The sequence below is a fragment of the Bufo bufo genome, chromosome 9, assembly GCF_905171765.1.
Source record: "Bufo bufo chromosome 9, aBufBuf1.1, whole genome shotgun sequence".
In the NCBI taxonomy this organism is placed as follows: Eukaryota; Metazoa; Chordata; class Amphibia; order Anura; family Bufonidae; genus Bufo; species Bufo bufo.
In genome coordinates, this window is record NC_053397.1 from 210,242,153 (window position 1) to 210,263,763 (window position 21,611).

At 45.6% G+C, this 21,611-nt stretch overlaps 1 protein-coding gene across 1 annotated transcript in view; it reads left to right on the plus strand.

Moving 5' to 3' along the window:
* Nucleotides 1–21,611, plus strand: part of ADGRL4 (adhesion G protein-coupled receptor L4) — a 156,428-nt gene that overhangs the window by 105,470 nt on the left and 29,347 nt on the right. Inside the window, exons 9-11 of the mRNA XM_040407683.1 lie at nucleotides 1,126–1,328; nucleotides 5,073–5,252; nucleotides 13,912–14,115. Coding sequence (XP_040263617.1) covers nucleotides 1,126–1,328; nucleotides 5,073–5,252; nucleotides 13,912–14,115 — 587 coding nt within the window. The remainder of the gene's footprint in view (nucleotides 1–1,125; nucleotides 1,329–5,072; nucleotides 5,253–13,911; nucleotides 14,116–21,611) is intronic.

Here is a 21,611-nt window from a genome sequence, read left to right on the forward strand (position 1 = left end):
GAGTTCTTCACCTGTGAGGGGTCGTCCCTACAGGTCAAGAAGCATCAACCTGCCTCCTGACTGATGAGGCCCAACAATCTGGGACCTCTGCCGCTGCTCAAAGCCTTTGGAAGTGTAGCGGCACATGCGCAGAAGCTCAAAATCGACTTTTACCAAAATTCTCAGGTCTAGGCGAGATGTCTGGCTCTACCAATCAACAGGCAGGCGGGCGCTTCTTCACTTGTGGGGACAGCCTTTCACAGGTGAAGAACTCTTGCTAATGAGATGAATCGATTCTAACAAATCGAGTCGCTCATCCCTTATCCAGATGTATCAATCATCATTCATGACTAGTGTTCAGCGAATCAAAGTCCACGAAATAGACTTTGATCCTAATTTTCGGATAAATTCGATTCGCCGCAAAGCTGAATTTCCTTGTGCTTAGTGGTAGTGAATTGATTTAGCCTGAAATAGCGTAAAACATAAAAAAAACATACTTACCTCATCCATCTGCTCGCGATGGGCCGGCCGCCACCATCTTGCTTGAATAAGCCGAAATCCGATGCACGGTGACGTATGACGTAACCACGCCAGCCGGCATGATGAAGTCATCGCGGGCCGTGCAAGATCTTCAAGCAAGAGGACAGCGTTGCGGTCAAATGGATTGGAATGATTTTTTATTTTTTTTTATTTTACACTTTTTTATTTATATCAGATCGTGCATAAATGCAGCATGTGAAGGGTACAATGACGGGAAGCGGCGCAATTGCCACTCCCTGTCATTGCACCCACTACTTACAAAGAAATGTGCTTCGTTACAAAGTAATTTGTCACAAAGCAAATATTTTTGTAAAATTTGGCAAAGCTGCTGAATCAAATTTTACATTAATTCGCTCCTCTCTAATCATGACCTCTGGCAATTAACATAGTTCACTGTCCTAATTATTTTGTGATGAGCGGCGCTGCTGTGCGTCTGTAGGGTTAGCGATTGACACATCCGTATGTTATACGCAAAATGTATTCTTTCTATAATGCTGTGTGAGTATATATATGAAATGTCTATTTCAGGCAAAACAATAAAAATCTAAATTATGCAAGCTTTTGATCTGCAGACTGACACAATTCTATGTTTTGTGTCGACACCAGGTACAGTAAGCATCGTGTTTCTTCGGTATGACAGTATTGGATCTCTCCTTGCATCACCTGAAAACAAGGCAGTAACAGACGATTACAACACTTTAGAGACAAGTGAGATTGTAAATTCGCCAGTAATTGCAGCAGCGATCAGCTCTAATCCTCCGACACTTTACCAACTGGAAAAAATCCTGTTTGTTCTAAAACATTTAGAGGTGGGTACATTTATGCGTCTTCTTAATAGACAGCAATATACCGTATTGTGGTTTACAGGATGGAAGACTTTAAATTGGCTGTTATTTTGTATCCTGGTAAAATAGTAACCAGTTTTAACCAGTTATCATCTAAGTAGCTCTGTGTCTAGGGAATGAGCAAGGCAGCTCTCTCTTCCTCTCCCGTAGCAGGAAGTCTCAGCACTAAACAGCAGCTGAATTACAGCCGGCCAATCAGAGGCAAACCACTTTGGAATATGCAGCACTTGGTGAAGTTGTAGGCAATGGTTTTCCAATCATCACAGTAGCTGACCATACACATGACTGAGACATAAAATGTACTCATACCCCTTGTGTCAGGAAAGCAAACAGGTACTTTTTAAATGGGTTTTCCAGTAAGTATATATTTTTTAAAGAATACTGGTCAAAAGAGGTTAAAAAATAATCGTTGCTCACCTCCACCGATCCCTTGCTGCTGCTTTTCTGACACTGATCCAATCCCTGCTACTCTTCACTTCCCAGTTCTGGTTCGAAATGCCTGAAATGCCATGAGAAGCTCTCTCAGCCAATCACTGATTGAGCCGGGTCACCGCTACGGCCAGTGATTGGCTGAGCAGGATATTCCTGGCATTTGAACCAGGACCAGGAAGTAAAGGGCAGCAGGGACCAGAGCAGCGTCGGCACAGCACCAGCAGTTGATCGGAGGAGGTGAAGCATTGACTCTTTTAGTTTTTATTTCCTACTGACCAGTAACATACTTAACAATAGCGATGAGCAAATTTCTTTGAATTTGATTCATGTTCGATTAGGGCAAATGGGTCAGCAATTCGACCCAAATCGAGAGTGTTCCAACTTCCATGAAAAATTGTATATGGCACTCGAAGGTCTCCTAGAACTTTGGGCAACTCATTTCAAGCTCTCAAAATAGCATGTCATCTTAAAGTGACAGCGACATATATGGCTACGGGTGAACACACGACTGGTGATAACAGATAACCTGTTTACTAACTCTGCACTCTATGTATTTTTTTTTAATGGTCTGAAAAATGTTGGATTTTTAGCAGCAGGTATACAGTACACACATACAACAGCTGGCGTGATGTGAACTTCTTGATTTATCTTTCCTGTCTTCTGATTTGAAAAATGGCTGATGCTTTGAGGAATGTGCCTGAATCGAATCACCAAAACTTCACATTTTCCAAAAAGTTTGGTCAAATTTGATTTCTTTAGAATCAATTCGCTTATCTCTACTTACCAAAACTGTAGTCTGTAAATTTGGGACATGTAAGCCCCAAACCCACCATGGACCGCCCACTTTTAGGGGGGGCTTACATAAGCCCACCCATTTCCCGAGAATGCCTCTGAAAATTGGGGACAGTCTTGGCAAATTCAGAACTGTTGGCAACTATGCAGCATTCTACTTTTAAACTAAATTCTTACTTGAAAACTCCTTGGGCTACTTTTCTAGAGTAGAAGCTACAGTAGGACTTTCCATCACTTGGGGCAAAAATTTCATTTGTTGCCCCAGGCCTATTTCTAATGACCCTGATAGCTTGTTGGCACCGATCCAGCCCTCCTGGGGGATATATGAGTTCAATCAGCAGCAGGTTCAGAAATCTGTCAGCTTTCGGTATCTGGTCAGTGGTGATAAATAATAAAAAAGTAAATTAAACCCATCCCACAAGAAAGAACCTGGGCCTTGTAAATCTTTATATCTCTGGATAGGCAAATAAGCCCTATTGAAATACTCCTGGAAGAACTTTCAATGTATATAATTACAGACTTTCTTCACAATCCGATAATTATATCCGCCTCGCAGACTATTATAAAGTGCCGTACAGTACAGCGCTCTAAATTACAAAGCCAAGGCGGCTACATTAGAATTGTCTTTAATGATTAGTAAAATGAAAACAAGCCCGTCGTCTGTATTCGGCCACAATCGGCTAGGAGAATTAAGCACGTATTTATTCCGGGGCCAGGAACGCACAGAGGTGTATATTTGTCTTCCTGTTAGACAGTTGTCTGCCCGCTTTGCTAAAACTCTCTAATTCCTCTTTCAGTAAACATGATTCTAGTTATCGTTGTAATTGATATGTCTTATCTTTTGTTGGACAGTTACTATGGCAACTTGATTGAAGACTTTTAAATTCTGGAAGTATGAAAGGGATACATTGTTGCAGTATTCCTATAAACGAATATGGTGCAGTGCAGGACTAGATAGGAAACACTAGATGGCGTCATAATGCAGTACCATCCTACAGCAATTGCCCCTATTCCGCTTTGTGCCCAGTACCAGCGCCACTCTTGTCCATGGGTTTAGCCCTGTATAAGTGCGCAATACCAGACACAACGCACTGACAGATGTGGCGCAGAACTATATTTTCCGAGTCTGGAAAAACTTTCTAATTATTATTTATTTAGAAACAGAGATTTTTTATATTTTTTTTTATGGAATTGAAACATCCAAATAAACATCTGAATTTATTTTCATCTGTCAAATTATTAATAAAATCTATTCAGTTGCTTCTGGGAAAGCTGGATGATAATCTGTGCGGCAGCTGTTACAGCCGACAACCAATGAGTCAAAAAGCAACAGCTTTCTTCGCGGCGGTTGTCATCCAGGTTTGCCAGGCTACTGAGCGGCGAATCTTCCACTTTATATTCTAATCTTTAAAACGGGTGTATTGCCTTGCAACTGGTCAGATTTTCCTTTTTAGGGGTCTGGAAAAGCTGGATGACAACCACTAGGGTTGTTAATATAGCACAGATATTGGTGATCACTGAGGGCACCCAGCTTTCCCAGGTTACTGAATGGTAGGGCAGACACACCATTTGGGCAACCTGCGCTACCAGCTGGGGACCAATGCAACATTAAAGGGGTTTTCCAGTACCCTGGAAATATCTGATATCTGATCTGTGGGGATTTGACACCCTGCAGAGCATTCAGTAGTGCTGGATGGGAATGGGAGCAGTGCTGCAGTAACTAGCTGCCCCCTTACAGAAAAACAGTCCTACCGCCAATTTCCAGTGCCAAGGCTACTGCAGTAACAGCAGAAGGACTGATAGTCGGGGATGCCGGATGTCAGATTCACATCTATCAGATATTATGGCGGCACATATGGACAGAAAAATGTATTCATAGGAAGTTATATTGCAGCAGCTGTTTTACAGAGATATTCACTCATGCGTAATATAGTGCCATATGGAGACGCCATATGACGCCATGTATAGCAAGGTATTTAAGTAGTTCTTTCTCCTTAAATTCCTTGTAATGTAGTCAGTTAGCGGTACCTGGTACCTGGCCGCATTCCTGAAGTCTGAAGTAACTGTACATTCGTATTGCGCGCTGAAGACTTTTAGGATGGGCCAGGAAGCTAGAAAATGCCTAGCGCTATGTAACAAAGAGTTTAGCTACAATGAAAACATCATCAGAGAATGACGTGTCTCTTTGTATCGGATTGACAATGGCCGAGTGCCATGTTGGGAACTGGCTGGTAGGGAGCTCGCTCATTTGTTCACGGCTTTGGTGACCGTTACTTACTTTAAAACTCTTGACGCACCTAAGTCGTCTTAAGTCTATTTTTTTTCCGGAATCTCAGCTCTCGCGGTAGTATAGCCATACAGAGATAAGGAGCAGTATAGAATGAATGTACAGGCTCTGGGCACAAAACGATTCCATGAATCTGCATGTAAAAAATGTCTAGAACTATTCTGATCTATCAACATACAAAACCTTTACTTTTTCAGCCTTCTCCGGATGCGGAAACAGCAAAATGTGCATTTTGGAAATATGCACCTGAATCATTGCTGGGAGAGTGGTCTACGGACGGGTGCGAGACGGAATATTCCAATGTTACCCACACATCGTGTAAATGTAACCATCTTACTCATTTCGCTATTCTGATGTCATCACCAAATCATAAACAGGTGAGGATTTGCCAACCTGCATATTACGTAAATCTCGTTAATGTCGGCTACTTTCACACCTGCGTTTAGGTGCGGATCCGTCTGGTAGGTGCACAGACGGATCCGCACCTATAATGCAAACGCTTGTATCCGTTCAGAACGGATCCGTTTGCATTTTGTTCATGATAATGCAAACGGATCCGTTTTGACTTACATTGAAAGTCAATGGGAGGCGGATCCGTTTTCAATCGCACCATATTGTGTCAGTGAAAAACGGATCCGTCCCCATTGACTTACATTGTAAGTCAGGACGGATCCGTTTGGCTCAGTTTCGTCAGACGGACATCAAAACGCTGCAGGCGGCCTCCAGAGCGGAATGGAGACGGAACGGAGGCAAACTGATGCATTCTGAACAGATCCGCATCCATTCAGAATGCATTGGGGCTGAACTGATCCGTTTTGGGCCGCTTGTGAGAGGTGGACCCAGAAACGGCAGTGTGAAAGTAGCCTAAAGGGATCCAGTCACATTGAGCAAACAGTTCAACCTGTCAGCAGCAGGAGCTGAGCTGACTTATATATCAATGTATGGGAAAAGATTCAGTATAAGGGTCCATTCACACGTCCGTTGTTTCTTTCCTGATCTGTTCCATTTTTTGCGGAACAGATCTGGACCAGTTCTGTACCCATTCATTTTCAATGGGTCCTGAAAAAAAATCAGACATTGAGCTGTCCGATTTTTTTCAGGACCCATTGAAAATGAATGGGTACAGATCAGATCCATATCTGTTCCGCAAAAAACGGAACAGATCAGGAAAGAAACAACGGACGTGTGAATGGACCCTAACTTGAGTTAGATTTCTTCTATTTCTATACGGTGGGCGGGTTTAATCAGTGATTGACAGCTATCTCTCTATACACAGTTATACAGACTAGGCTATAAGTTAGACAATCTTTTCCCACAAAACTATATAGCAATCTGCTCAGCTTCTTCTGCTCTATAACACGCTTCCTGCACCAATTACATGACAGGATCCCTTTAAAAAATTGTTTATTAAACAGACAGTACCAGTAATATAAAGTAGATGAACAAGGATTTATGGAATAAAGGGTCTGTTTTTTATAACATACAGCATCACTCTTGTCCATGGACTGTGCTGGTACTGCAGCGACACAGTCACATTCATGGCACCCTGTCATTGCATTGTGGTTTACGGTCCTGAGAACCAAAACCGGGGAGGAAGCGCTTTTTCATTATTTTCTATGAGCCTCTACTCCCTTGTATGAATCCCCCCCTTTCACCATGCACTTCTCTTTCCCTAATTATAGGTCTTGAAGACAGCCTATTCTGTACGCCCTATTAGGGCATGTGGATATTACATAAGGGGGTATCCCAACAAGGGACCCAAGAGTCATTGACAAGAAAAACATTTTGCTTTGGCGATTCCGACCCATCAGTATATTACATGGGCCACCATTATATAGTTGCCAAAAGTAAAACATTTGCAGGGACTGTCCCTAATTTTCAGAGACTGTCCCTGCAGATTTGGGCTGTCCCAATAATCAGGTGATCTTAGGCTGGTTTGGGGGGGTACACTGGGGTGGGGTTTACATACCCTGAATTTACCAGCTATGGTGTTGATGACTAGAGATTAGCGAATTTTTCTCAAAAGTTCGATTTGGCCGATTTGCCGAATGTTAAAAAAAAAATTAGCTTTGTGATGAATTACTTCATCACGAAGCACATTTTTTTGTAAGTAGTGGGTGCGATGACAGGGAGCTGCGATTGCGCCGCCCCCCGTCATTGTACCCCCTAGATGCCACGTTCATACATAATCGCGGCATCTGAGTGTAAAAACGGTGTAAAATGAACATTAAAAAAATGTAAATCAAACTTACCGCCCCCATTTGCTCACGATGGGCTTGCTTGAAGATCTGGCGCGAAATCTGATGCGGAGCGAGATTACGTCATCATGCCGGCTGACGTCATACGTCACCACGCACGGGATTTTGGCCAAGATCTTCAATCAAGCTGGCGGCTCGTTGCGAGCAAATAGAAGAGGTAAGAATGATATTTTTTTGTTTTTTACACTATTTCAGGTTAAATCGATTCGCTTAGTCCTCTTTCACACGACCGTATGGCTTTTTCAGTGACTTGCAGTCCGTTTTTCACGGATCTGTTGCTCCGTTTTATTGTTTCCGTTGTGTTTCCGTTTCTGTTCCGCTTTTCCATATGGCATATACAGTATACAGTAATGACATAGAAAAAATTGTGCTGAGCATAACATTTTCAATAGATGGTTCAGCAAAACCGGAACGGATACGAAAGACATACGGATGCATTTCCGTATGTGTTCCGTTTTTTTTGCGGACCCATTAACTTGAATGGAGCAACGGAACGTGATTTGCGAGCAATAATAGGACTTGTTCTATCTTTCAACGGAACAGAAAAACGGAAATATGGAAACGGAATGCATACGGAGTACATTGCGTTTTTTTTGCGGAACTATTGAAATTAATGACCGTATATGGAACGCAAAAAATGGCCCGTAAACGAAAAAAAAAAACGGTTGTGTAAAGGAGGCCTTACATGAAGCACGAGGAAATTCGGCTTCGAGGCAAATTGAATTTATCCTGAAATTCGGATCGAATTTGGGATTCGATTCGCACATCTCTTGACCATTGTCTTGACCGGCCAGCATGTAATCATTTCCATTCATATCATCCCTTACTGATCACAGCTAGTCAGTATGGCGCTCCTTTTTTTAATGGGGTTGTCTTCACAGGGTGAGGACCCCATCAAACAGTTCCCCATATCTCAGCTCCCTTGATTATCATGAAAATAGCTGGAGTGGTGGAGATTCTCAAAGTGGGATCAATGGGATGATGGACAGTAAGTGCGGAAGAATCGCCACCCCCCGTGACACTGTCCCGATCCTGACTTACAGGATATACAGGATAATAGAAGATATTTCTGAGGCTAATTGGAGATATATCATTTAAGCCGAGAATGATGGAGAATGTATTTCACCATTTGCGAAGCGCTGACGCCCGCTCCTTCTCTGATTCTATATACCAAGCTTTGAATAAATAATGATTCTCTATGTTCTCTAATTATCGATCAAGTAAAACCCAATCACAGACTTCATATTATTTTCTCATCGGTGTCTGCCGAGATTATTTTATGCTTAATAGAAATGGATTTGAGGAGACTCGGTGACTTCAATGCGTTTTAAATCCATCTCTGCTTTTGCTTACTGCTTCTTTATTTTGCAGTGTGATCTTAAAGTAACATAGTTTGTAAGGCTGAAAAAAGACATCTGTCCATCCAGTTCGGCCCTTTATTTTGCAAAGGTGATCCTGAGGAAGGCAAAAAAGCCAGTTTTCCTTATTTTAGGAGAAAAACTCCTTCCCGACTCCAATCAGGCAATCAGAATAACTCCCTGGATCAACGACCCCTCTCTAGTAGCTATAGCCTGTAATATTATTACACTCCAGAAATACATCCAGGCCCCTCTTGGACCCTTTTAGTGAATTCACCATCACCACCAGTGATGCGCGGCAGAGGCAATATTTGAATTTGCAATATTTTGCAAATATTTGGGCGAATATTCGTCATATATTCGAGAATTCGTTATCTCCAGTCATTACTTTCTTGGTTGCGAAAACTGGCAATCGGAAAATTCACAATAAAAATTTGCGATACGAAAATTTGCGATCAACACTACTCCTAAAGTCAAAGATATTGCAGCCTTCTCATTGGCCCACAAGCAAGAAGCAGTGAGGGATCATGGGTACTGATGAGAAAAAATCTAGAATATTCGCAATTACGAAGATATAGCACTGTATTCTAGATATTCACGATCAACACTAATCACCACCTCCTCAGGCAGAGAGTTCCATAGTCTCACTGCTCTTACCGTAAAGAATCCTCTTCTATGTTTGTGTACAAACCTTCTTTCCTCCAGACGCAGAGGATGTCCCCTCCGCACAGTTACAGTCCTGGGGATAAAAAGATGATGGGAGAGATCTCTCTACTGACCCCTGATATATGTATACATAGTTATTAGATCTCCCCTTAGTCGTCTTTTTTCTAAAGTAAATGACCCTAATTTTGATAATCTTTCTGGGTCCTGTAGTCCACCCATTCCAGCTATTACTTTAGTTGCCCTCCTCTGAACCCTCTCCAGCTCTGCTATGTCTGCCTTGTTCACAGGAGCCCAGAACTGTACACAGTACTCCATGTGTGGTCTAGTGATTTGTAAAGTGGCAGCACTATGTGGATCTATGCCCCTTTTGATGAAACCCTTTATCTTATTGGCTTTACTATCAGCTGTCTGACACTGCAGGGTAACTGTCATTTGTACTTATTTTTAATATAGTGTAGGGACAGGGATGTTATACATTTTTGTAATGTACTTTATTAGGGAAAGATGTTTCTTTGTACTAGAAAACAGGGTATAAAGAGTCTTCTTAGTAAACCTCTAACAGCATTTCTAGGGAGAGTCTGTCTTCAGTCTTTCTGTCTTCAATATTTTACTGAGCGCTGAAGACACCAGTGTGTAACATACAGAAGCTTCCGACCTGCCTCTCGTCACTACCCTAGTCCCTGAATATGTACATATGCTCTAGCTGTCACTGCCCAGCCCTGCCTATCTGACTTGTTACACACAGGAGTCTTCCGCGCTCAGTAGAACTGAAGACTGCACAGAAATGCCCAGAGCTTTAGAGAAAAGAAGACTCTTTAAAAGGGTTGTCCGTGTTCAGAGCTGAACCCGGACATATCCCCTTCTTCCTCCATGAGCAACGGAGGATCTCATGCTCCGATGCTCTCCCTTGCCTTGCGCGGTATCATGCAGGGCAAGGGCTTTTTTGTTTATATTTTTACACTTAGGCAGAGACTTCCGCCTAGCAGAGTTCCCGGTGGAATCACCGACACTGATGGGCGGGCTTTAGCACTGTCCTAGCCGTTAGGGCAGCGCTAAAGCCTACCCATTAGTGCTGGTGATGTCACCGGGCTCACTGCTAGGCGGAAGCCTCCGTCTAGCTTACCCATGGAGAGCCTGGTACGTCACCGGATCTCCAGAAAAAGCCCTTGCCCTGCTTAATTCAGCCTATATCCTATCAGGGGGGCTGAGTGGGGGAAGAAGGGAATATGTCCCTTTAATGGGGTTATGGCATGGTGGATGTTAAAAATGAAAACGAAACATCATATAATACATGACAATCTCTTTCTAACAAAGCTAGAACCAGCCCTGTACCTCACATGAACTCTAATGCTCCAATTGCTCTGCTAGATTATCTTCAGCCTGGAAGCTCAGGGAGAGTGTCCTTTCTGCTGCAGCTCTCTCTCTCTGTAACTGTCACAGCTTCTAACAGAACATATGGCTGGTGACAGTTGAAGATTTAAACTGAGCATGTGCGACCAACTCAGTGAGACGGACAAGAAATAAGGAAAAGAACAAACAGCAGGTGGCGCTATACAGATACATTTTATTGAATAGCTCACTGCCTATACCAAATTTTTAATTACATGCAATTCCAAAAGTATTCAGATCTAGATGCTGGTATGAAAAATGTAGAATATGCCTCATGACACAACCCCCTTTAAGCTAAAATGACAATTAAACGTTAAGTGCTTATCCGGTGTACAATTTACCAAGAATTTTCTAAATGCAAGATGAACGTTACGTGGTCTTTGAGATGAAGAGTCATCAGTGTTTTTCCAATCCCTTTAACGTATACAAAAAAACGTACGTTAAATGGATTCCTCAGACTGATGCTGTACAGTGGCATCCGTTCACCATAGAGTACCATTTTTAAAAAAAAGTTTACGTTTTCTTACTGGACTGTGCAGGATTCAACAATGTGGTGTGCTGCGTTTTGGATCCTTTTTTTTGTAACATATACGTCAAACAGAGGCATAAAATGTGATATGAACCCACCCTAAGGTTGGGGCTACACAGCGATCTTGCCTGCGACACCCATCACATGACCCAAGATTGCGGTGTCGTTATTGAACTGAATGAGCTTTCAGATTTACCCGCAAGTTGCTGCGACCCCAAAACCACAATTTTTTTTTTTTTAAAGTGTTGAATTTTTTGGGCGATTCTTGGATTACGTTAACCTGTGAGTCTCGCTGCCACCCCATTCATTGCAATAGCTACAGTGATCATGTGATGGGTGTCGCAGCCAAGATCACTGTGTAACTCCAATCTTGGTGTGTATTCCCGATATGTTTGAACACAAATCGACAGAATTCTGGCTCATTTTACACCAAAAATAAACTGTGGTGCTTGCCCAGCGCTAGACTTATTATGTGTTTAGACATTGAATACGCCTCACTAGGCAGTATCCAAGCAGGGCCGGTTCTAGGTGAAATGGGGCCCTGGGGCGAAAAACAATAAGGGCCCCCCCCCCCCCCCCACATGACACTTGCTGACTTTAACATCCCCCCCCATAGCACATTTCTCCCACTCCATTGGCCAGTGGCACTTGGCAGCCGCACATCTCTCCTTCCCCCCCCCCCATGGCACATTTCTCCCACTCCAGTCTCCATGGGCCAGTGGCAGTGCACTTGGCACCAGCACATCTCTCCTTCCCCCCCCCCCCATGGCACATTTCTCCCACTCCAGTCTCCATGGGCCAGTGGCAGTGCACTTGGCACCAGTACATCTCTCCTTCCCCCGCCCCCTCATGGCACATTTCTCCAGCAGTTCCAGCACATGCACATCTCTCATCATGAGTCATTCGCCACCCCCCCCCCCCCCCCCCCCCAATGCACATTTCTCCAGTCCAAGCAGAACCAGGGTGGGGTAGTACATCTCTGCTCAGTGCTCCCAAGTCCCACTGCCACTGGCACTGGGACGGGTGAGATGGCGGGAATGGGATCCAGTTGTTATAATTAACCTAAGTTCCTACCAGTAACTGTTCTGTACTTGGAACTTGGCTGTCTGTGTGTGGGCGGGCCTTCCCTGGCAGAGTCTGTGGCTGGCTGCCACTGGCGCTCGCTCCTTCTTCTCTGCTCTGGGGGCGGAGTTGTGGCAACGTCAGAGGCGAAGACGCGCCTGTGCGGCACACTCACAGCCACTGCTCTTTAAAAGAGGCAGGCAGAGCGGGGCTCAGAGCGGCCGCGGGGCCCCTTCTTTCCATTAGTCCACACCGAACCGCCCGCTGCCCGGGACTCCATGCGCTTAGCGGAGTTAGCAACAGCCCGCCGCCACACAGAATTATAGAATAGTAGTTAGTTGCGGGCCGGCGTTGGGGGCCCCTAAGGACTCGGGGGCCCGGGGGCAATTGCCCCCCTTGCCTCTATGGAAGCGCCGGCCCTGTATCCAAGGAGGCGTGGCTTAGAGGAGTCTTAAAGGGGTTAAACAGAAGGGTAAAATTATTTATGTCAAGGCCAAGGGTAAAATGGGATAAAAAAATAAATAAATAACCATTGCCGTTCCTACTCTTACTGGATCCCCACTGGTATCCACTTCCTGGTTTTGGTTTGGCATACTGGAAATAGCAGGAGATACCTTCTCAGCCAATCACTGGTTGTGATGGTATGGCCCGCCTCAGCCAGTGATTGGCTCACATCTTGAACCCAAAAACGGAGAACAGGGAGGCTCAGGTTAGTTTGGGAATGGGAGCAGGATGATCGGTGGACAACCCCTTTAAAATGCTCCAAATAACTTCCAAAATTGAAAAAATAAATATTAGGCAACCAAAAGGTGGCGTAAGGAAGAATATTAATGGTGGAGATGGATCAAAACTTGTGTAAAGGAAAACTGGCCTAGTTGCCCATAGCAACCAATCAGATTCCACCTTTCATTTTCCAAAGGAGCTCTGAAAAATGTAAGTTGAAATCTGATTGGTTGCTATGGACAAATAAGCCAGTCTTCCTTCATGCAAGCTTTTGAGAAGTCTCCCCCAAATTGTCTAACCTATCTATCAAGATGCATCCAATTCTGCCACTCATAAATCAAAACTGCCTAATAGCCGGGCTGCCTTTGTTGCCCATAGCAACCAATCAAAACTCTGCTTTCATTTCTTACACTGGTCTGGAAAAATTAAAGCTGAGCTCTGATTGGTTGCTGTGGGCAACAGATACGGTTGCACTAGCTAAGAGAAGAGCTATAGTTGTTGCCCATAGTAACCAATCACAACGCAGCTGTCATTTTCCAAGAGCAGACTACGAAATGAAAGCTGTGCTCTGATTGGTTGATATAAGACATAAAGGCAGTTTTCACTTTGACAGTTTCATATATATTTCCCTGTTTGGAGTACATGCTGCATACATCAAACATATAATCATAGGGCTCCACTGACCTTACATATGCCTAGACAGTGGCCTATTGGCATATACCAAGCTGGTATGCATTGGCACACACCGGAAATGCGTAGTACCACACTATTCAATACAGTAAACATATACCACACAATATATGGGAGATACACTGTATGCCATAGTACATATCAAGAAATGCTACACAAGCTGTCATCACTGGGAGTTGTAGTTCACAAGTGTTATAGTACCGAGGGTAGGAGATCACTTCATTAGGTCATAGGATACAGACCCATAGAGCATAGAAATTATCAGCAGTCCTGAAGCAGCGGTATGGCGGCACTAATTACATATTTCAGCGCGGCACGTTTTAGTCTCATGGCATTCATTTTGTGTGTTTGTCTCCTCCAGGTGCCCATCCATCACAGCGTCCTCACACGGATCACCCAGCTTGGGATCATCATCTCCCTGATCTGTCTCTCCCTGTGTATCTTCACCTTCTTCTTCTTCAGTGAAATCCAGAGCACCAGGACGACAATTCACAAAAACCTCTGCTGCGCATTATTTCTGGCCGAGCTGCTATTTATCATTGGTATAAATATGACGAAAAATAAGGTACATGTGGCGCGCGGGACTGCGGATGAGTGGCAGTGATTCATGCGAATATGTGATGCTAATGTATAAACATAAATGGGGAGTATCGGGGTCATTATTTAAAGAGGTTAACCCACAAACATTTTTTTTAAGAGTTCGTATGATTGGTGATAAATGTATGACCACTGAGCCCCCCCATGATCACTAGAATGGGGGCTCAGAGCCTGGGTGAGTTTAAAGGGAGCTAGAGAGGATTGATAGATAGACAGACAGACAGAGATAGACAGACAGACAGACAGATAGATAGATAGATAGATAGACAGACAGACAGACAGACAGATAGATAGATAGATAGATAGATAGATAGATAGATAGATAGATAGATAGATAGATAGATAGATATAAAATTTGTTCCTCTGACGTGTGAATGGATCCTAAAAAGGGCAGGGCGCTGTGGGTGACACTATTAAGGGAGCGGAGTGCTGTGGAGGTCACAGTTAAGGGGACGGTCCGCTATGGAGGTCAGTGTTAAGGGGCGGATTACTGTAGAGGTCACGGTTAAGGGGGCGGGGTGTTGTGGAAATCACTGTTAAGGAGACGGGGTACTGTGGAGGTCACTAATAAACGGGAGGCGCCTGTGGAGGTCACTGGTAAAGGGGAGGGCACTGTGGATGTTACTGTTAAGGGGGCAGGCTGCTGTGAGGTCACGGTTAAGGCAGCGGGGTACTGTGAGGTTACTGTTAAGGGGGGCGGAGTACAGTGGAGGTCACTGTTAAGGGAGTGGGGTGCTGTGGCAGTCACTGTTAAAGGGGCAGTCACTGTGGAGGTATCTATTAAGGGGGCCGGAAATGGTGGAGGTCACAGTTAAGGGGACTTTAACCTATGGTCATTGTTAAAGGGGTGGGGTGCTGTGGAACTCACTGTTAAAGGGGCAGGCTGCTGTGAAGGTCAAAGTTAAGGGGGTGGGCTGCTGTGGAGGTCCCATTTTAAGGAGACAGGGTATTGTGGGGGGGGCAGTGTTAAGGGGCGGGGTGCTGTAGAGGTCACTGTTATGGGGGATATCTTTTAACGACACACGCAAACATTAAATGAAATAGATGAAATATATCCGTGCGAAGTCGGGTCCTTCAGCTAGTAATAATATTATTAATAATAATAATAGTAATGTATAGACAATGCACAATATATATTGTATATCATTTGTAATGCATGTAATATATAATGCAGGTTATTATGCTGTATTTAATATTAGATACTCTTTAATTTAAAGCTACAACAATTGGAAAAGAACATAAATATGTAATTTAGAAAACATTAAAGGACCAGTTGGGAGAGACACTAGACTATTACAATATAATTCCAGCCAATTAATCATCTGCCATTCTAATCTACTAAGCATCTTTGGTAAAGAGATATTGCTGTAATTCATTTCCCAAATTACTTTAATTTCAAGTTTTTATGTTGTGATATTATTTACAGCTTCTCCCCTGCACTAAATGCTTCATGCTAATGCTTGCTGCCCCCCCTGCCTTACCCCGACTCCCCTATGACCCATTTCAGGTATGCTAACCTCGACAATATTTCATGCCTTTATTATGCCTAGCACAGGGACTCTGAAAACTAGATGTTTTTTTTACAGATAATATATCGCGTCTTGCGAACCCTAACTACTAAGGTAGACTTGCTGCATATTGTATGTATGCAAAAACAGAGGGTGGGGGCGCAACTTTTCTTTGGACGGTACTGAAATATGGCAGGAGGAAGCACAAATAATTATCTCAGCACTTTATACAAGGAGGGCATGGTACATCTCAAACACTGCAATACAACACACTCACATAGGCCACACGCTTGCTGGTTGCAGTCACTCAGTATAAGGACATTGCACTCTTGGTAACAACAGTCTATTATAGGCACAGTATGCTTACTGGTTGCAGTCTCTTAGTGAGGAAACATATGTAGCGGTTTCATGCCTGTAGTCTAAGGGCACAATAGGAGTATTGGTACTTTCCGTTTAATTAATTACAGTCCATGTATTACAATCCATAGACACTGTAGCAGTCCCCAGGGGGTGTGAAGTATCTTAGCTGAAGGCATTACTTCTCCCGCTGCTTCGGTGTTGCCAGGGGCTGGAGCATTGGGTCCTCTTTGGCCTGGTCTCAGTAACCATACTGTCTCTTCTCTCAGGGGACATAACTCTCATCTGGCACTTTGGTCACGCTCGTCTTTGCTGGTCATCTCTGCAGCTGTTGCATCTGCAGAACATCACACCTTGCTGCAGCTGTTCCATCTGTAGACATCTTTGGTGGAACATTAGCAAGGAGGGAGACTCCCTCTCCTCCCACACATATTGTCTGGCCACCTGTCTCTAGTGACTTGCTTAAAGGGAGTTATCCCATGAAAAATATCCTGCACTGTTCAACCTCGCAAGTGGATCTAAATACTTTTGTAATTGCATGTAATTAAATGCTTAGTATAGTTACTGAGTTATTCACTAAAATATATCTGTATAGCACCACCTGCTGTTTGTTCTATTTCTTATTTCTCTGTCCACCTCACTAAGGTGGACACACACTCATTTCAATCAATAAAATGCCTCCTCAGTAGTGATGATCGAGCATGCTCAGCCGAACACCTGTTCGGCTTGAGCATCTCAATGCTCAACACATGGCGGTATTCGGCCGAATACCGCATGTGCTTGAGCGCAATGCTCGAGTCTCTGCACCGCACGTTTCTTGGCTGCTACGCAGTACTTGGCTGCTACGTAAGTACTGCCCTCACTGTAATGCCGTAGCCATGTTGGCTGATGGCATTACAGTTATTGTCTGGCCAGAATGTGTCATCGGGTTCTATATAGCACCCGATGATGCATGTTCGTCTCATTCTTAGTCAGGGAGAGCTGTGCTTAGGAAGGGACAGGCAGTCTAGGGAGTGATTTAAGAATATTATTACCACCAAAACTTTTCAGAGACCCTTTTTCAACAGAGACCCTTTTTCAATAGACGGTGTCCGCTGCGGACAGTGACATTAGCTGCGCCACATCTCCAGTGTAAAGTGTGCGCATCCAAAAAATATCTGTGACATACAATGTCCTTTTTCCGTAGACGTGTCCGCTGTGGACAGTGACAATAGCTGCGCCACATGTCCTGTGTAAAGTGTGCACATCCCAAAAATATCTGACATCCAGTGTACTTTTTCCGTAGACGGTATCCGCTGCGGACAGTATCATTAGCTGCGACACATCTCCTGTGTAAAGTGTGCGCATCCTCTGACATACAGTGTACTTTTTCAATAGACGGTGTACACTGCAGACAGTGACATTACCAGCGCCACATCTGCAGTCTAACGTGTGCACTTCTAAAATGTAACCCAATCCTCACCCTGATCCTCCTTCCTCCCACCATGGAGAGTCTGGGCAAACAAGTGATTCCACACTCGGATATTCTGAGGAGCTCTTTTCAGCGCCATTCCTTGATTTGGCCCTCTCGCCAAGCACAATTGAAGAGGGGCAGATATTGTGCCCTAATTCCCAAACCCTTGAGCATCCACAGTCACAAGAAGATGAGGGTGGGGAACGGCAATTACTGTTTAATGAGGTGCATGATGATGAGACACAGTTGCCAATAACTCAACAGCAATTACTGTCTCAAGAGGTTGATGAAGAGGATGAGACACAGTTGTCAATCACTGAGGTATTGGTTAGGTCAACAAGTCAGGAGGATCAGCAGAGTGTGAAAGTGGAAGAGGAGGTGGTGGACGATGAAGTCACTGACCCAACCTGGGAAGGTGGAAAGCCGAGCAAGGACAACAGTACAGAGGGGGAGGGATCTGCTGCACTGCAACAGGCTGGAAGAGTCAGTGGGATGGCAAAAGGGAGAAGGCAGGCCACACCAAACAGGCCAGCAACTGTTCCCCAGAGCACACCCTTGCGGAAATCTTCCTTGCCAAGGGGTAGGTGTTCTGCAGTTTGGAGCTTTTTTGAGGAAAGTGCGGATGACAAAAGAATTGTAATTTGCAACCTGTGCCATACAAAAATGAGCAGGGGAGTGAACACTAGCAACCTCACCACCACCAGCATGATCCGCCACATGAGTCACCAAAGTGGCAGCAGGCCCTCACCCATAATGTTTTAGATGGTCAGATCAGCAGGGTCACCAGCATGCCATTAATCATAATATTTCAAGGCTGTGTATGATACCCTCCTTCATGTGTAATAAAGAGTGTATTGGAGTGCCGGTTTCTTGTAATTTTTGGCAGCCCTTTCAATTAGTGCATAGGCTTAATGAGTGTAGGAGTCCCACTACCTGAACAGTTGTACCACAATGTGAATGAGGCCCTCCTTTATAGGATATACAGGTTGTATCGGAGTGCCTCTTCCTTTGTAATTTTTGGCAGCACTTGCACTTTACAGTGGCGGAAATAATTATTTGACCCCTCACTGATTTTGTAAGTTTGTCCAATGACAAAGAAATGAAAAGTCTCAGAACAGTATCATTTCAATGGTAGGTTTATTGTAACAGTGGCAGATAGCACATCAAAAGGAAAATCGAAAAAATAACTTTAAATAAAAGATAGCAACTGATTTGCATTTCATTGAGTGAAATAAGTATTTGAACCCTCTAACAAAAAAAGACTTAATACTTGGTGGAAAAACCCTTGTTTGCAAGCACAGAGGTCAAACGTTTCTTGTAATTGATGACCAAGTTTGCGCACATTTTAGGAGGAATGTTGGTCCACTCCTCTTTGCAGATCATCTCTAAATCCCTAAGGTTTCGAGGCTGTCTCTGTGCAACTCTGAGCTTGAGCTCCCTCCATAGGTTTTCGATTGGATTAAGGTCCGGAGACTGACTAGGCCACTCCATGACCTTAATGTGCTTCTTCTTGAGCCACTCCTTTGTTGCCTTTGCTGTATGTTTTGGGTCATTGTCGTGCTGGAACACCCATCCACGACCCATTTTCAGTTTCCTGGCAGAGGGAAGGAGGTTGTCGCTCAGGATTTCACGATACATGGCTCCGTCCATTTTCCCGTTTATGCGAATAAGTTGTCCTGTGCCCTTAGCCAGTGCTTTAAGTGGGCCAAAAGAGGTGCCGGTACTCTATTAGGCGCCGGTGCTCCCCCCCCCCTGCACATCAGACCCCCCCATCACACACATATATATTAGTTCCTCTATGTACCAGTACAGTACCCCCCCCCACCACCGCACATTCGTTCCTCTCTGTACCAGTACCCCCCTGCACATCAGACCCCCCCCCCCACTCATCACACACACACACATTAATTCCTCTCTGTACCAGTACCCCCCTGCCAGGGGGGGTACTGGTACAGAGAGGAATTAATGTGTGTGTGTGTGTGATGAGGGGGGGGGGGGTCTGATGTGCAGGGGGGTACTGGTTCAGAGAGGAACGAATGTGCGGTGGTGGGGGGGGGGGGTACTGGTACATAGAGGAACTAATATATATGTGTGTGATGGGGGGTCTGATGTGCAGAGGGGTACTGGTACAGAGAGGCACTAATGTGTGGTGGTGGTGGGGGGGGGGGTACTGGTAAAGAGAGGAACTAATGTGTGTGATGAGGGGGGGGGGGTCTGATGTGCAGGGGGGTACTGGTACAGAGAGGAACGAATGTGCGGTGGTGGGGGGGGGGTCCTGGTACATAGAGGAACTAATATATATGTGTGTGATGGGGGGGTCTGATGTGCAGGGGCCCCCTACACATCAGACCCACCCATCAGACACATATATATTAGTTCCTCTATGTACCAGTACCCCCCCCCCCACCACCGCACATTCGTTCCTCTCTGTACCAGTACCCCCCTGCACATCAGCCCCCCCCCCCCCCCCCCCCCCCCTCATCACACACATTAATTCCTCTCTGTACCAGTACCCCCCTGCCAGGGGGGGGGGGGGTACTGGTACAGAGAGGAACTAATGTGTGTGGGGGGAGGGGGGGTGCCTGTCACTCACCAGTACTCTTCAGAAGTTGGATTCCAAAGCAAAGTCGATGTTCTTTGCTGCACCGTCCGACTCCTGACTCCAAGGAGGACCAGTCACTGGTCGCCGCACTGATCGCTCCTCAGTCACAGGCGCGCGGGAAGGAGTTGACGTCACCTAACGTGAGGTCAACTCCCTGCCTGCGCCAGCCTGAGCCGTACTCTGCAACGACCCGCCCCCCTCCACTAGCTGCCCAGCCAACGACATTAGGGAGGAGATACTGCCAGCTCTCCGCTGCGCTCCGGCAGGGCCGGCCTTAGGTGTCCAGGCGCCCTGTGCGAGCTAACCTTGTGGCGCCCCCCCCCCCCCCAAAAAAAAACAAAAAAACACTGCTTGTTGCTGGTATCATGGCATAGGCTGGCTGACTATCCAACCAAGTAGTTACCAGCCCGCACACCCCAAAGGCCGGTGTAATGTTATACTTCCCTACTTCGTGAGATTTCCCTACCTTCGTCACTTCCGGTCGCACCGGACATGACGTGAGGAGGTGTGCAGCGCCGCGCAGGCGCACAATGACAGGTTAGGGAAGTTTCACAGCAGAGTGCGCATGCGCCAGGAGTCTCGCCGGCGGTTAGGGTAGGGAAAAACTATGGGCCAGTGCGCAGGCGCAGTGATCGGATGGATGTTCTCAGCTGGACACCGGCCGACACTGCGCATGCACCGGGAGCCTCACCAGCGGTTAGGGAAGGGAAAAATTATGTACGGGTCAGTGCTTTTCCCCTACCCTAACCGCTGGTGAGGCTCCCAGCGCATGCGCAGTGTCGGCCGGTGTCCTGCTGAGAACATCCATCCGATCACCGCACCTGTGCACTGGCCCATAATTTTTCCCTACCCTAACCGCCGGCGAGGCTCCCAGCGCATGCGCACTCTGCTGTGAAATTTCCCTAACCCATCATTGTGCGCAGTGCGCCCCCCCAATATAATAAACATTGGTGGCGCAGTGCGCCCCTCCCAACACTCCAGTATAATAAACATTGGTGGCGCAGTGCGCCCCCCCAACACCCCAGTATAATAAACATTGGTGGCGCAGTGCGCCCCCCCAACACCCCAGTATAATAAACATTGGTGGCGCAGTGCGCCCCCCCAACACCCCAGTATAATAAACATTGGTGGCGCAGTGCGCCCCCCCCCAATATAATAAACATTGGCGCAGTGCGCCCCCCCAATATAATAAACATTGGTGGCGCAGTGCGCCCCCCGAACACCCCAGTATAATAAACATTGGTGGCGCAGTGCGCCCCCCCAACACCCCAGTATAATAAACATTGGTGGCGCAGTGCGCCCCCCCATCACCCCAGTATAATAAACATTGGTGGCGCAGTGCGCCCCCCCCCCAATATAATAAACATTGGCGCAGTGCGCCCCCCCCCAATATAATAAACATTGGTGGCGCAGTGCGCCCCCCGAACACCCCAGTATAATAAACATTGGTGGCGCAGTGCGCCCCCCCATCACCCCAGTATAATAAACATTGGTGGCGCAGTGCGCCCCCCCTCAATATAATAAACATTGGTGGCGCAGTGGGC